General features: G+C 48.0%; 6 protein-coding genes and 1 non-coding gene across 7 annotated transcripts; 4 read left to right on the top strand and 3 right to left on the bottom strand.

Moving 5' to 3' along the window:
* Positions 1–216: 216 nt before the first annotated feature.
* On the top strand, positions 217–2,631 carry CWH41 (mannosyl-oligosaccharide glucosidase; the record flags this gene model as incomplete). The annotated part of the gene is made up of 1 exon (XM_002553751.1): positions 217–2,631. One exon carries the CDS (start codon positions 217–219, stop codon positions 2,629–2,631), a length of 2,415 nt encoding a protein of 804 aa, XP_002553797.1.
* Positions 2,632–3,347: 716 nt separating this feature from the next.
* Positions 3,348–5,096, top strand: SCW11 (putative glucan endo-1,3-beta-D-glucosidase; the record flags this gene model as incomplete). Its single annotated transcript, XM_002553750.1, has 1 exon — positions 3,348–5,096. The coding sequence occupies one exon, from the start codon at positions 3,348–3,350 to the stop codon at positions 5,094–5,096; it is 1,749 nt and encodes a 582-aa protein (XP_002553796.1).
* Positions 5,097–5,259: 163 nt separating this feature from the next.
* KLTH0E07260g (inositol oxygenase) lies at positions 5,260–6,252 on the bottom strand (the record flags this gene model as incomplete). Its single annotated transcript, XM_002553749.1, has 1 exon — positions 5,260–6,252. One exon carries the CDS (start codon positions 6,250–6,252, stop codon positions 5,260–5,262), a length of 993 nt encoding a protein of 330 aa, XP_002553795.1.
* Positions 6,253–6,647: 395 nt separating this feature from the next.
* Positions 6,648–6,740, top strand: KLTH0E07238r. Its single transcript has 2 exons — positions 6,648–6,684; positions 6,705–6,740. It is a non-coding gene; the product is annotated as a tRNA-Phe (tRNA).
* A 193-nt stretch (positions 6,741–6,933) lies between these two features.
* On the bottom strand, positions 6,934–7,332 carry CGR1 (Cgr1p; the record flags this gene model as incomplete). The annotated part of the gene is made up of 1 exon (XM_002553748.1): positions 6,934–7,332. One exon carries the CDS (start codon positions 7,330–7,332, stop codon positions 6,934–6,936), a length of 399 nt encoding a protein of 132 aa, XP_002553794.1.
* A 262-nt stretch (positions 7,333–7,594) lies between these two features.
* On the top strand, positions 7,595–10,210 carry CCM1 (Ccm1p; the record flags this gene model as incomplete). The annotated part of the gene is made up of 1 exon (XM_002553747.1): positions 7,595–10,210. The coding sequence occupies one exon, from the start codon at positions 7,595–7,597 to the stop codon at positions 10,208–10,210; it is 2,616 nt and encodes an 871-aa protein (XP_002553793.1).
* A 168-nt stretch (positions 10,211–10,378) lies between these two features.
* On the bottom strand, positions 10,379–11,602 carry GPC1 (glycerophosphocholine acyltransferase; the record flags this gene model as incomplete). The annotated part of the gene is made up of 1 exon (XM_002553746.1): positions 10,379–11,602. One exon carries the CDS (start codon positions 11,600–11,602, stop codon positions 10,379–10,381), a length of 1,224 nt encoding a protein of 407 aa, XP_002553792.1.
* Between the last annotated feature and the right edge of the window lie 983 nt (positions 11,603–12,585).

Below are 12,585 nucleotides of genomic sequence, written 5' to 3'. Positions count from 1 at the left end.
CTGAACGGCACGATATAAGAGCGATCATAAGTTTTAGAGCGCATGAATTACTTGGTTGTTTCCTTAACTGATTACTGAAATTTATAAATATCTTTTCTTCTGAGCACTTGTGCATGTATTTCCGGTATTAAGATATATTTCAAAATCTCGACCCAGTGACTTACATGTTGAAACGGCACATTAACAGCGCTAGCGACATCAGGCATCAAACAAGCAATGCTTTTAAGGCTTCTGGTCGTGTTTGCTCTTACTCTTTTCGAGGCACACGCTGAGACGCAGGGCTTGTTCAGTGATGACGTGGAGGAGTTCGAAAGGTCTACAAACCAGTCTCTTCTGTGGGCTCCGTACCGCTCGAATTGCTACTTCGGGGTGAGACCCAGGTTCATCAATGAGAACCCTCTTATGATGGGGCTCATGTGGTTTGACGCTTCACATGCCCAGGGAATCAGTAGCCTCCGCCACTTTGTTGAACAAAACGACCGGCTAGAGAAGTATGGCTACGAGTTGTACGATCCAAGGATAGGAGGTAAGGAAGCTATCATCGATAGAGAAAATAACCTCAATCTTACGATCCATTTTGTGAAAAGCAAAGACGGCGAAAATTGGGCTGTAAGAGTGTCAGGGAGTCCTTTGGACTCATCCAAATTGAGCGCATCTTCCCTGGTAGTCTACCTAAGCCAAAACGGCCCAGGAGGGCGCTTGGAATCGGAGCACGGCAAAACATCAACTGAAAAACGCATTGAATTGAAAGGCTCTGCTCCAGAGTTGGGAGACTACGAAATAACTATCGAGGATATCTCTGGCCAACACTACAAAAGAGGCCCAGCGTTGGGGCCTGATATAGATGGCTCGAAAACATCACACATGTCTTTAACAGTGCCAGGTGACCAAGTGTGGAAAGCGCGCGACATCTTTCAAAGTTTACTGACGGATTCAATACAGAACATCATAACCAGTGGAATCCCCATGGATGCTTTGTCAATCCCCTCTGCGTTAATGATCAGGAACATTCATAACTTTCCACCTGGAAACTTTCATTTTGTCCAGAAAACCTTTGATCTTGCGGAGCCCTTTGAATTTGACATTATTTTCAACAACAAAGCTAGCAGACAGCCCATTGGCTCTAGCGCCGAAGTGTCTAACTTAATATCTTGGAGCACTAATGAGCTCAAAGCGCGCTTTGACAGCAAGTTCGATATCAAGGACTCGTCCTTGAAGCAATTTGCGCAAGAAACCCTAGCAAATTTACTGGGAGGAATAGGATACTTTCATGGGACCCAGCTGGTAGATCGATCCACAGAATTTGACGAAGAGCAGTTTAATAAAATCGAACTGCGAGCACCTCGCGAGGAGGGTCCCATACAGCTTTTCAGCTCTGTACCTAGCAGGGCATTCTTCCCTCGAGGCTTCTATTGGGACGAGGGTTTCCATATGTTACAAGTTATGGAATATGATTTTGATCTCGTCTTAGAGATTCTGCAAAGTTGGTTTCTACTAATCGAAGATGACAGCGGCTGGGTTGGCCGTGAGCTTATTTTAGGCAGTGAAGCGCGGAGCAAAGTCCCAGAAGAGTTTCAAGTTCAAAACCCAAATATTGCCAATCCCCCAACTTTACTGCTTTGTTTTAGTGAGATGCTTACCCGTGCTCAGGAGTTTCAGGACTCTATCGCAGGCGGCGCCGAAGAGTCATCAATCACACCTTCAAGTACTGAAGAGTTGTTGAAGCGCCCGGAATTGTTAATGTCCTTCGCTGAAAAAGTGTACCCAAAGCTGTTGAAACATTACGAATGGTGGACCGGAAGCCAGCGTGGTTTCACAGAAGAATATTCTGAAGTACTGCAAGATGGGTTTCATCCAAACGAAGCTTTCAGGTGGGTTGGGAGGACTTTCACCCATTGCCTCCCTAGCGGCCTCGATGATTACCCACGCGCGCAGCCGCCGGATGTTGCCGAATTGCATTTGGACGCACTTTCTTGGGCTGGAATTATGTCAAGGTCTATGAAGCAGATAGCTGATGTGCTCAACATGGCCGACGAGGTTGACAAGTTTTCCAAAATTGAACAAAACATCATAGAAAACCTGGATACCATACATTGGAACGCAGACCAGAAGTGCTACTGTGACGTGACTATTGATGACGATTTCGACGAGTTGCGCCGATTTGTGTGCCATGAGGGATATGTAACACTTCTACCTTTTGCGTTGAAGCTCGTTCCGAGAGACTCGGATAAACTACAGCACTACGTCGAACTCATGGGCGATACCGACAAGTTGTTTAGCGACTTTGGTGTTCTTTCACTATCAAAACAGGACGAATATTTTGAAACGGGCGAAGCTTATTGGAGGGGTCCTGTTTGGATAAACATGAACTACCTCTTGTTGGACAGTTTACTGTACTACTTCCAAGGTGGTGGCGAAAATCAAGACACAGCGACTGCCGAACGGGCAAGGGCTGTCTACTCAGACCTCAGGAAAAACCTGATAGCTAACATGCATCGTGTTTGGTCTGAAAAAGGCTATGTTTACGAAAACTACAACCAGCGTACAGGCAACGGCTCTGGAGTGCAGCACTTCACAGGCTGGAGTGCTTTGATTGTTAATATTATGGGACGCCTGCCGGTAACGCTCTGAAGTCACTACGACTACTGTACACCTGTACAACTACTTACATAAACACCTGCTTTCCCATAATTATTCTGCTGTGCCAGCACATGCCTCAAGTTTTCTTCACAAGCCAGTCCTTGGTTTTACACAGCTGGTTATGTTATCCAGCTCATGAAATGACATGAGAACTGGAGGACCTGACGAAGGCGGCCGCGATATGCAAGACCATTGACACGAGCGACAGTCATAAGAAAATAAACAGCCGCTATGTAACTTTTTTGTAAGCTTGCTTGCTGAACCAGCCGTTTTCAGTTTGATTAAATAATCACATTAATATTTGAAAATATAAACAATAAGAAGACCAGCGAAATTATGCCAAGCGAATTAATTGTAAACAAAAACCAACCTCTCGCAACCGTGAATCCTTGAATCTTGTTTGCCCGTTTGGTGGCTACGGTGTAAAGCTGTAGAAAAGGCTAAGTTAGGGTGAGTTCTCGAAGTGCATTGTTTGGCTTCCAGCGTGTCAACCCGCGCCTAGCATGTAGCTTGGCTTGCGACAAAGGCGGGACCAGCTACCTGGTGAGGCGAGGAATATAAAAGAGCTCTACATGAACCCCAAGAATTAGCATGGTACGCTTTTCTACTAGAAGCACCTCAACACGCTTGATAGCCTTTGCCTCATTCACTCTTTGCGGATCCAATAGTAGATCGTACCCCATTCCTTCACAAACACAGATTCTACCATGATATCTACTAGACTTGGATCGCTTTTCATATTATGCTGCGTCCTACTGACCAAGCACATGTCAGTCGCTTTGCCTGTGCTGAAGCAACTACCAAAGAGGCAGATTGTCACCAGAATGCATACCGCAAGCACCACCAACACTGTAACAGACTTTTACTCCACGACTACTGAAATTGAAGTCGCGCCAACTGTTGAATTTATTATCAGCGGTGACCAAACTTTCACTTCAACTCTTCCACGCGCGGATGGCTCCACTCCAACTGGGAGCCCTCTAACTACAATCATCATAAGCGCCTCGGTGAATCGCCAAGTGGACGTTGCCTCACAGCCTTCCTCCGGATGCGCTACTACTATCAAAACTGGTACTCCTCGTGGAACTTTGACTGTTTCTGCCATTCAAACATCCGAAGCAGCATCTAACTTGGAAAACGCGAACAGCCAGCAACAACCCTCCACTTGGTCCGCTTCTGCTGCCGTGTCCACCGAGATTCAGTCCACTTCAGGTAATGCTGTCTCCTCCAGCGTTCAAGATAATGCCTATAGTGCTTCTGTTGTAAATTCCTCTGGTCCGGCTGTATCCTCAAGCAATGAGCTAACAACCTCTACATCTGGTACTGAGCAAGTTTCCTCTTCAGCAACAAGCGAGTCAACTGCGACATTTGCAGCGCCTAGTAACGAACAAACAACAATAGGGTCATCGGAACAAATCACATTAGCTTCCAGCACCGCTCAACCCACTGTGTCGACTTCCTCTTCGCAGTTTTCATCTTCACTAGCGACGTCATCACCTCCAGCGTCCTCACCAGCGACATCATCGCCTGAAGCATCATCGCCTGCCACATCATCGCCTGCAATTTCTTCGACAACATCTTTGACTACGACATCTTCATCTACTACTTCTGTCTCAGTGTCTACAGCTTCCGCAACTTCTTCAGGCGATCTAACATGCGCTCCAACTGCCTTGGCGTACTCACCTTACAATAACGACAATAGCTGCAAAGACTCGGATTCAGTTTACAAGGATTTGACTTTAATTAAGTCCAAGGGTGTTTCTCAGATCAGACTTTATGGAACTGACTGCAACTCTCTCGAAACAGTGACATCTGCTGCTAAGACTTTGGGGTTGACTATAAACCAAGGGCTGTGGATCTCTCCAAGTGGCGTCGACTCCATTGATGATGCGGTGCAAGACATTATTTCCTATGGTCAGAGCAACGGCTGGGACGTTTTCGACATCCTGACCATCGGAAATGAAGCTATTTTGAACGGATACTGCTCAGTTAGCGATCTTTTGGCCAAGATTTCATCTGTGAGATCGAAATTTGAGAACGCTGGCTTTGGCGGTAAGTTCACGACAAGTGAGCCACCAGTCACTTTCCAAAACAATCCAGATCTATGTACAAAGGCCAATATTGATTTTATTGGCATCAACTCTCATCCTTACTTTGATGTAAACTCTTCGGCGGATTCCGCCGGCACCTTTGTTAAAGGACAACTCGAAATGATTCAAGAGCTTTGTGGGACCCAAAATGTTGTTGTCACAGAAACAGGATACCCATCCGCTGGCATTCAAAACGGTGGCAACAACCCAAGCATCGAAAACCAAATTAAAGCGGTCCAAAATATTCTTAACGAGATGAATCAAGATGTTACTGTTTTGTCTACGTATAACGATTACTGGAAAGACCCAGGCTCCTACGGAATTGAGCAAAGTTTTGGTATAATCCAACTTCTACCATCCGCTTAGACGCGGCAACTTGCATTTTTGAGCATTTAAGCTAAAGAATGAGCTACAAGAGGTCATTTAGCGTAAACAGGGAAAGGGTATTAATTATGTATTATTAATTGTATATTAAACAAGGTTATTTTTGATAAACTGTCAGGCAATTTGATGCAAGAGCTTAAGTCTTTCAGAATTCTACATGTTTGGTCGGAAAAAACTCATCAATGAGTTCAAGGTAGTAGGGTTTGAGCTCTTCAATGTCGTACTTCTTTAAACTCTTAGAGTATAAGTCATACTTGTTGAACTCTTGAACTTCCCTGAGCATTTCGTAATCTTCATCGCTCATCAAGTAACGGTAAGCTCCTTCGCGATGCCATGGGTAGAATGAATGATATCGTATCATAGCCAGGGCCTTTTCGTTAAGGGTAGATTGAGACTTTGCAATATAGTACATGTACTCGTCATGCCCCCACGATATCATCACAGAACTCAAGCCGCAATTCTTCTCGTAAATGCCCAACTTGGTAGAGTATATAGGATGCTTAGTGTCCGGATTTCCATCGAAGAACTCGCGGAAAATTATCTCGTCCGCAAAATAGCAGCCCATTGGGAACGTGTCCCCCACTACGTCCCACTGGCCTTCGCTGTCAAAAAAATACAGGATCTTGCCCAGGTCATGGATGAGGCCTACTAACTGCATCCACCGTGGTTTTCCGTCCGAACGTATGGCTTCTGCTGTTTGTAATGCGTGGTCGATCTGAGATAGCTCAGTGTCAGGATCTGAGTCGTCAATCAACATGCTTAACTTGCATAGGGCTTCCCAGATTGTCATGCGAGCCCGAGTCTTAGTCTTGAAGTTGACCCTAGCTTGTAGGTTGTAGGCCATTGTCTGTTTTTCATGCTGATCTCTGTAAAAATCCCGTACGCGGCTTTTGGCTTGATGATATTGCCTGAAATCATCCTCGCTAACTGTGAGTACATCACCAGAGCTCTGTGTCTGGTTAGGCTTTTGATGTTTAGATGCAGTGACTTCATCAATGTCATCGCTACGGTCCCGTTTTTCCCGCGAAAATTTCAGCCTGGTCTTAAAAGCGTTGACAGACTGAACATCTTCATCCATGAGTTCCAGGAGATGTCCTTCATTTGTGCGAATAACCTTACTGTTAACAGGTGCCTTCATAGCTTTGGTAATGGACGGAAACTAACTCCCACAGTTATGGTTCCAGTACAGCACACCAAGAAGGGAAATTACCATTCGTTTCGGCCCAGTGGAACTATGCAAGGAGGCCCTCAATAGAACGGGGTTCAAAAAGGCTAGCTTTGGAAGATCTAAAAAGCGCAAAATCTTTGGGCTGTGCCTCTTTCAAGAGATCGGCTTCGTAAATATTTACAAGGGTGCAGCAGGTGGAAGAGGAGCAGCAAGTAGACCTTCAGCAGGCGTATTAAGTAATTAACGTACAAGAGTTCGAAGAGATGCGATCGCATATGAACAATGACATTCCTTATTTCAAAAGTGTTCACGCTTCTTATGCGTATGTATATTAAAAAGTGCTAATCCTCTCTTATCAACAACAAGCGGATTTAGCTCAGATGGGAGAGCGCCAGACTGAAGTCAACTTCGGTCAATTTGGAATCTGGAGGTCCTGTGTTCGATCCACAGAATTCGCATTAAATTAATTTTTTATTTTTGTGAACCTGCAAAGGGAGGTGAACGAGGCAGAGGTGCCAGCGTTTTCGGGGTTGTTTCCGACACTTTGTGTATTTAGTCCAGCTACATCAGTCTATTTATCAGGAGAAATAAAGCTTGCCAGCTACCCCACGGTTCGCGCCAGGAGTTTCGCGTTTGATGCAGTGCTTGACACTAGCGCTCTTTCAGCGCTTTGTTTCTCTTTTCTCTTCTTCTCAGCCTGTCAACCTTCTTAGCGTGCATCTTGGTCGCTAGTCTTTCGTAGCGCTCCTTCTCTTCACTCTTTTCTCTCCTCTCCTTCAGTGCTTGTATCTTCGCCTTGCGAATCTGGTCCTTCTCTTCCCGAAGCTCCTTTAGTTTCTGCTTGAACTGTTTATCCTCCAGCGCTTTCTGCCTCTTCAGCTCCCAGGACGTCAGCTTTTTGTTTTTAATTGCTCTGCTACTGACTCTGAATTGGCCCTTGTCGACTTTCCATGCTCTTCCACTCACATTGGCACCTTTAACTGGCACCTTTTCCTCAGCGGTTTGAGTTTGAGCAGAATCTGCAGCCTCGGTTTTTTCGTTCTTAGACATTCTTTGATACAAACTACGACTGGTGTATTTGAGAAGTGTACTAGGGCTGATAAATTGTTCAAGTTGAGCTCATCAAGCTCATCGCATCAGTTTACAATATTTTTTCATGTTCTCTATAGAGGACAATTTCTTTTGGTAAAAAATTCGAATTCACAGCGATGCCTTTGAGTATACAACCTAAAGATCTGAACGATCTTCGCCGGCTCAAAAAGTTTATAGAGCGTTACCCCATATTACTTCACTGATTTTATGCGCACCAGAAATGCTTGGTAGAAGATTAGCGGGAGCTAAACCGCAAAGTGGTGCTTTATTTAAGCGATTTGTGGTTATACCAGCTAGCAGTAAGGCTAGACGCCGGAGAAGAGATGTCGGAGGCATCCGCAAAAACGTGTCGGTCGAGGAATTAGAGCTAGACAAGGCTTTGGACTTGAGAGACCCTAAAGAACTTGAGTTCAAACTTCGACAATTGCGCGAGTTCACCAAGAATCTAGCAACGCAGATTCGCGTAGCCGATGACTTGGTGAAGAAAGAGGCCGCACAGAAGGAGCTCGGCAATAAGTCAAAAGAAGAAGACACAGCTGATGCTGCGAGCGTCATCCTGGGCACTCATAACCACCACGACAGGTATCAGCGGCGGTCACTACTACAAGGAGAAGACCTCTCATCGATAATCTTGAGTGTTTCACACCAAGTCAAAAAACTGTTGCCTGAGGCAATATTGAAACGGATTAATGATGACGAACTAGTTCTAAGGTCACTTATAAATCACCGGAATAGTGACTGGAATGCTATTATTTCCAAACTCGACCAAAGTCCAGAGAAACTGGATGGCGTCAGCCAGCGTGCTTTAAAAAATTACATCCTTTCGAAGGCCAAAAATCTTTCTTTAGGGAGCATACGAAAGGCCGACGCGATGTTGCTGTCCAACATCAACCACGACCTTACAAAATTTAACACGAGCATGTATGAATTTCTGTTCTACAACCTTTCCAACCTCAAGCCATCCCAGGATCCAAGCTCGAAATACAACAACGAGGTCTATACCGTAATGGAATCACTTCTTGATCGGTACGATGAAGCGCAGAAGGTAATAGCTGGCAAAAATGTTGCCATTGAGGCTCAAGAGGGCATCATGCCAAAGGTTGAAATGAACCAGTTTATTTTGAACTGTTGCATCAAATTCGCTTCGAAGCTCTTGGACGTTTCTAAAATGAATCGTTTCCTAACGAAGTTCAACCGCGACTACCACATCCTCCCCAACAAGGAAAACTACACTGTAATTGCCCAGTTTTATACCAAGCTAGGCCTCCACGACAAGGCGTGGGACATCTTCGCCACAATGAAATTTTTGTCTGCAGATCACAAACCTGACGCCAAGACATACACTTGCATGCTGTCCCTCTGTAATAAAGAGAAAAACTACGCGAAGGCCATTGACTTGTTTAATGAGATGATTGACTTGAAGGTTGACCCCACCCCAGAGACCCTCAATGCACTGGTCAAGACTTTGGCAACCGTGAGTGGCGATCCTGTTGCCAGTGAGGGAAAAGCCGAGTCTCTACGTTTATTGGCCTGGAAGTACTTACACCAGAACGAAGATCTTGTGAATCTGAGGAGCGGCAATTTTGAAGATACTATACTTGCAATGATGTCCTTGTGTGCGTATGATGGCGACGCAGGCTTGGCCAGAGCACTGTACTTCAAGTACATCACCACGAGATTCAAATCAAACTTCGAAAGTTGGAGGATGAGGCAGGGGGACCATAGTAGTGTTGATTATAAAAAAGTTTGGGCTAGTACATTGAATCCATTTCTCTTTAACTATTTGATGCTAGCCTACGCCAACTATTCGCCTGGCAAGCTCCCGCTGCTGTTGGGTTTTGAGCAAGGTGCCGTTACGAGAAGGAATTTGATCAATAACGTTGACTACCTATACAAATTTCAGAACGATGAGGCGGGACCGCGGGCAAAGTTGCCCATGTTGCCTCTGGCTGATATTAGCGAACCTTCCCAAATCCTTCTAGAGTCCCGTGCTGTGTGGCAATTTAACCTAGAATTTGGGGGCCTCTGCGACTTGAGAATCTCGCCTTTGGGCTCATCTAAAGTTTTGAAGGATTTGGCAGCTTCTGCCGAATCTATCGAAGACTTTTCGTTCCAAGTCCTGCATCAAATTGCACTATGGAAGACACAAATTGTCAACCATAATGCACTCAACCCCAAGTCCATCATGACATACCTGACCATTCCTTTGAAACTAGGCGAAAAGAAGGAGTTTTTGTTGCGAATGTCGGAGTTTTCATATGAACAGCAGACGTTCGAACAACACATCTCGTCACTTTATATGAACACAAAGCAGCAGCTGTTGACCGCACGCCCCGGTAGCAGCACTCATCTGACACACAGTGAAATCAAAAAGCAGCCCTCTTCTCAAACCTCTTTCAACGAAGAGTCGAGCTTAGCATTCTTGTCTTCAATGAAGCACAAGATTATAAGGAACTCGAGCATCTACGAGCTGACCATGAAGGCTGCCATAAGATTTCAAGATCAAGCTCTGGCAACGAAAGCCTGGGAGAGCCGTGGATCCTACAGAAAAACTTTGGCCTTCCAAAATTTACCAGTAGCTGAAAGAACCAAAAAGGATGCAGCTTTTGCTTCTCTCATGGTGGACTTTTTCACGCAGCAGCAGATGTACACAGATGCTATGGGCATAATCATGGCATCGCAAAGGCACATCAGTTGGAGGTATCCAATGGTTAAGCGGCTACACAGGAAACTGGTGGAGCTGGAAGACACGAGGAGCATAAAAATACTGATGGAAATCGTGAACAAACGATCCAAATCAGACAGCAGCGCGGAGGCTGTCACTTCTCTCGGCTAGCCCGAGGGAGGTAAACATGCAGAGCCTGCGGGCATCAGTGAACGCTTGTAAATATCTAACACTATGTAATGAGTAATGAAAACCTGCATTCTTGAGATTGCGGCTTCCGAGGCGTGCAGAACTGAACAAGCAAGGTTACGGCCCTGAAGGTTGCAGGGAAGCTGCAGGTCATTCAAGAACGCCTGAGTAGTTGTTGCTGCTTGAGTTGGCCTTTTGGCTGAGCTGCTGCTGCAGGTCTTCGACCTCTGACTTCAACTTGGCGACCTCCTTCTCGAACTTTTTGCCGTAGTAGTCAATGTAGTATGTGGCTCCGTTCTTTGCAGCGCACAGGTAAATAAAGGTCAGGAACGCGCCTGCTGCCCCTCTGTAATTGAACCAGATACCGCACAGCATCATAGTGCCGAGCTGGTAGCAGTACTGGAACAGAATGTAGAAAAACATAGGCCATGGCTCGGGTAGCTTGGCGGCCCAGAAGTTCTTGAACTGGTGGGTGGTCAGGTACTCGAAGCTGGTGGCCCTTTGGCCGGACTTGATCTTGGAAGACTTGCGCAAGGTTATGAAGTAGTGGTAGGCGCTCTGCCACAGAAGGTAGTACAACGAGGTCCAGAAGATGTTGTATTTCAGATTCCACTTTTTGGAGCCCGCCAGGGATGCGGCGGGGAAACGGGCGCGCTTCAAGTCCTCTCCGAGGCCATGGTGGATGGTGTACATGGTGAGGGGCGGCATGATGTGTATAAAGCAAGAGGTAATCTTATCGACGGAGTGGATGACGAGGGAGTTTCTCCAGGTGATCACGGCGAAGCTGAGGGTGCCGAAGGTGAAGGCGAAGCAGGACTGGTAGAGGTGGACGGAGTCGGGCCAGACCCAGACGAAGAGCAGCACCATGAGGTTGACGTAGTAGCACAGGTCCGCCATGTAGTAGTGGTTGTTCGTCTTGTAGTAGGTGTAGAAGCGCACGGGCATCAGCAGCACCAGCATGCCCGTGTAGTAGACGTGGAACCAGCTGGGATATTTGCCGATGATGAAGCCGATGGCGAAGATGTGGAAGAGCGTGAACGGGTAGAACCACTTCTCAAGACGGGAGCTGTTGTGGAAGAAGAGCGACTCCAGCGGCCTGTCCAGGGAGTGGAGGCGCTCGATGGTGCGGCGCTTGAAGTCCTCGAGCTGGGGCGTGAGGTCCTGGGCCGTGGTTTTGAGCTGGTTGAGCTTCTGGCGCGGGCGGGCGCTCTTGAGCCTGCGGCGCGCCCGCGTGAGGTACTTCCGGGGCAGGTACTGCGATTGCGCCGTGAAGGAGAGCGGGTCTAGGAACTCGACCCAGTTGGCCAGCGTGACCTTCATGGGCTCCGAGCCCTCGTCGGAGTCTGTGTCTAGCGTGTCCGGGATGTCGCTCATGGGCTGGGCGGCGAACGGCGATGCTGAGAGAGACACCCGACGTAAGCCGCGTATTTTGCGGGCCGGTATCCCTGGAGGGGCGGCGCGCCCGCGGCGAGAGTCACGTGGGATAGCGCGTGCTCACGTGGCGTGCTTTCACAGGTACGCCACGTGAAAGGCACGTGATGAAAACCAAACCACGTGACACGAACTCAGACCACGTGACGACCCGCACCCGCGTCCAGAACCGCGTCCCGTGGCCTCCTCCAGAGCGTCCGCCGTGACCTCCGCTGCCGCGCACGTGACCCGCACACAGCCCACGTGACCCTCGGCCCGGGCCTCTCTCGCCGCTCCCCCCACCCCGCTTCGGTCCGTTCTCGCCCGCATCGCCCGCACCGCCCACGTGCCTCACGGCTCCCAAAGTCCGGTCTCGCTCGCCCCGTCCTTCCCTGTCCTCACGGCCCGTTCGGAGCCGCGTCGGACCCGTAGTCGGCTGCGCGCTCGGCAATGCATTGTGCTTTCGTAACTGCAGCCGTCTACAGGAGCGGGCCACCGCCGCACCATAGCCGTTAGTACGGACCTGCGCTATCACGCAGATTGTGTCAAGAGACCCAGAAGCGGCCGCACACGGGTGATCGCAAACAGTTGCAGCAGGCCGCACAGCCCTCAATTTGACCCGAACGATACCCACGGGAGGGAGAAGAACGCTGAGAGCCAGAGGGATCCGCATGTGACCCGATGACATCACAAGTCCGACGCAAGGTCAACCGTTCGGGGTGATCGCGGAGAAACCATGATGCTCGTGCCTCGAGGCAAACAAGCAGATGTGGGCTGAGATGAGTTTATTTCCGGTGCAGGAGAAGGTGCTGCAGGCACAGGAGCCGTGGGTCGGCACCTAGGAGCTGGCAGGGGGACCTCGCGTGACGGTCTGAGCATGCTCGTATCGTGCCTTTTGCGAATGTGCGTGAACGAAAACGGAAACATTCCTTCCGCTTAGGGGCGAG

Source organism: Lachancea thermotolerans (assembly GCF_000142805.1).
Source record: "Lachancea thermotolerans CBS 6340 chromosome E complete sequence".
Classification (NCBI taxonomy): Eukaryota; Fungi; Ascomycota; class Saccharomycetes; order Saccharomycetales; family Saccharomycetaceae; genus Lachancea; species Lachancea thermotolerans.
This window is presented reverse-complemented; position numbering and strand designations above follow the sequence as displayed.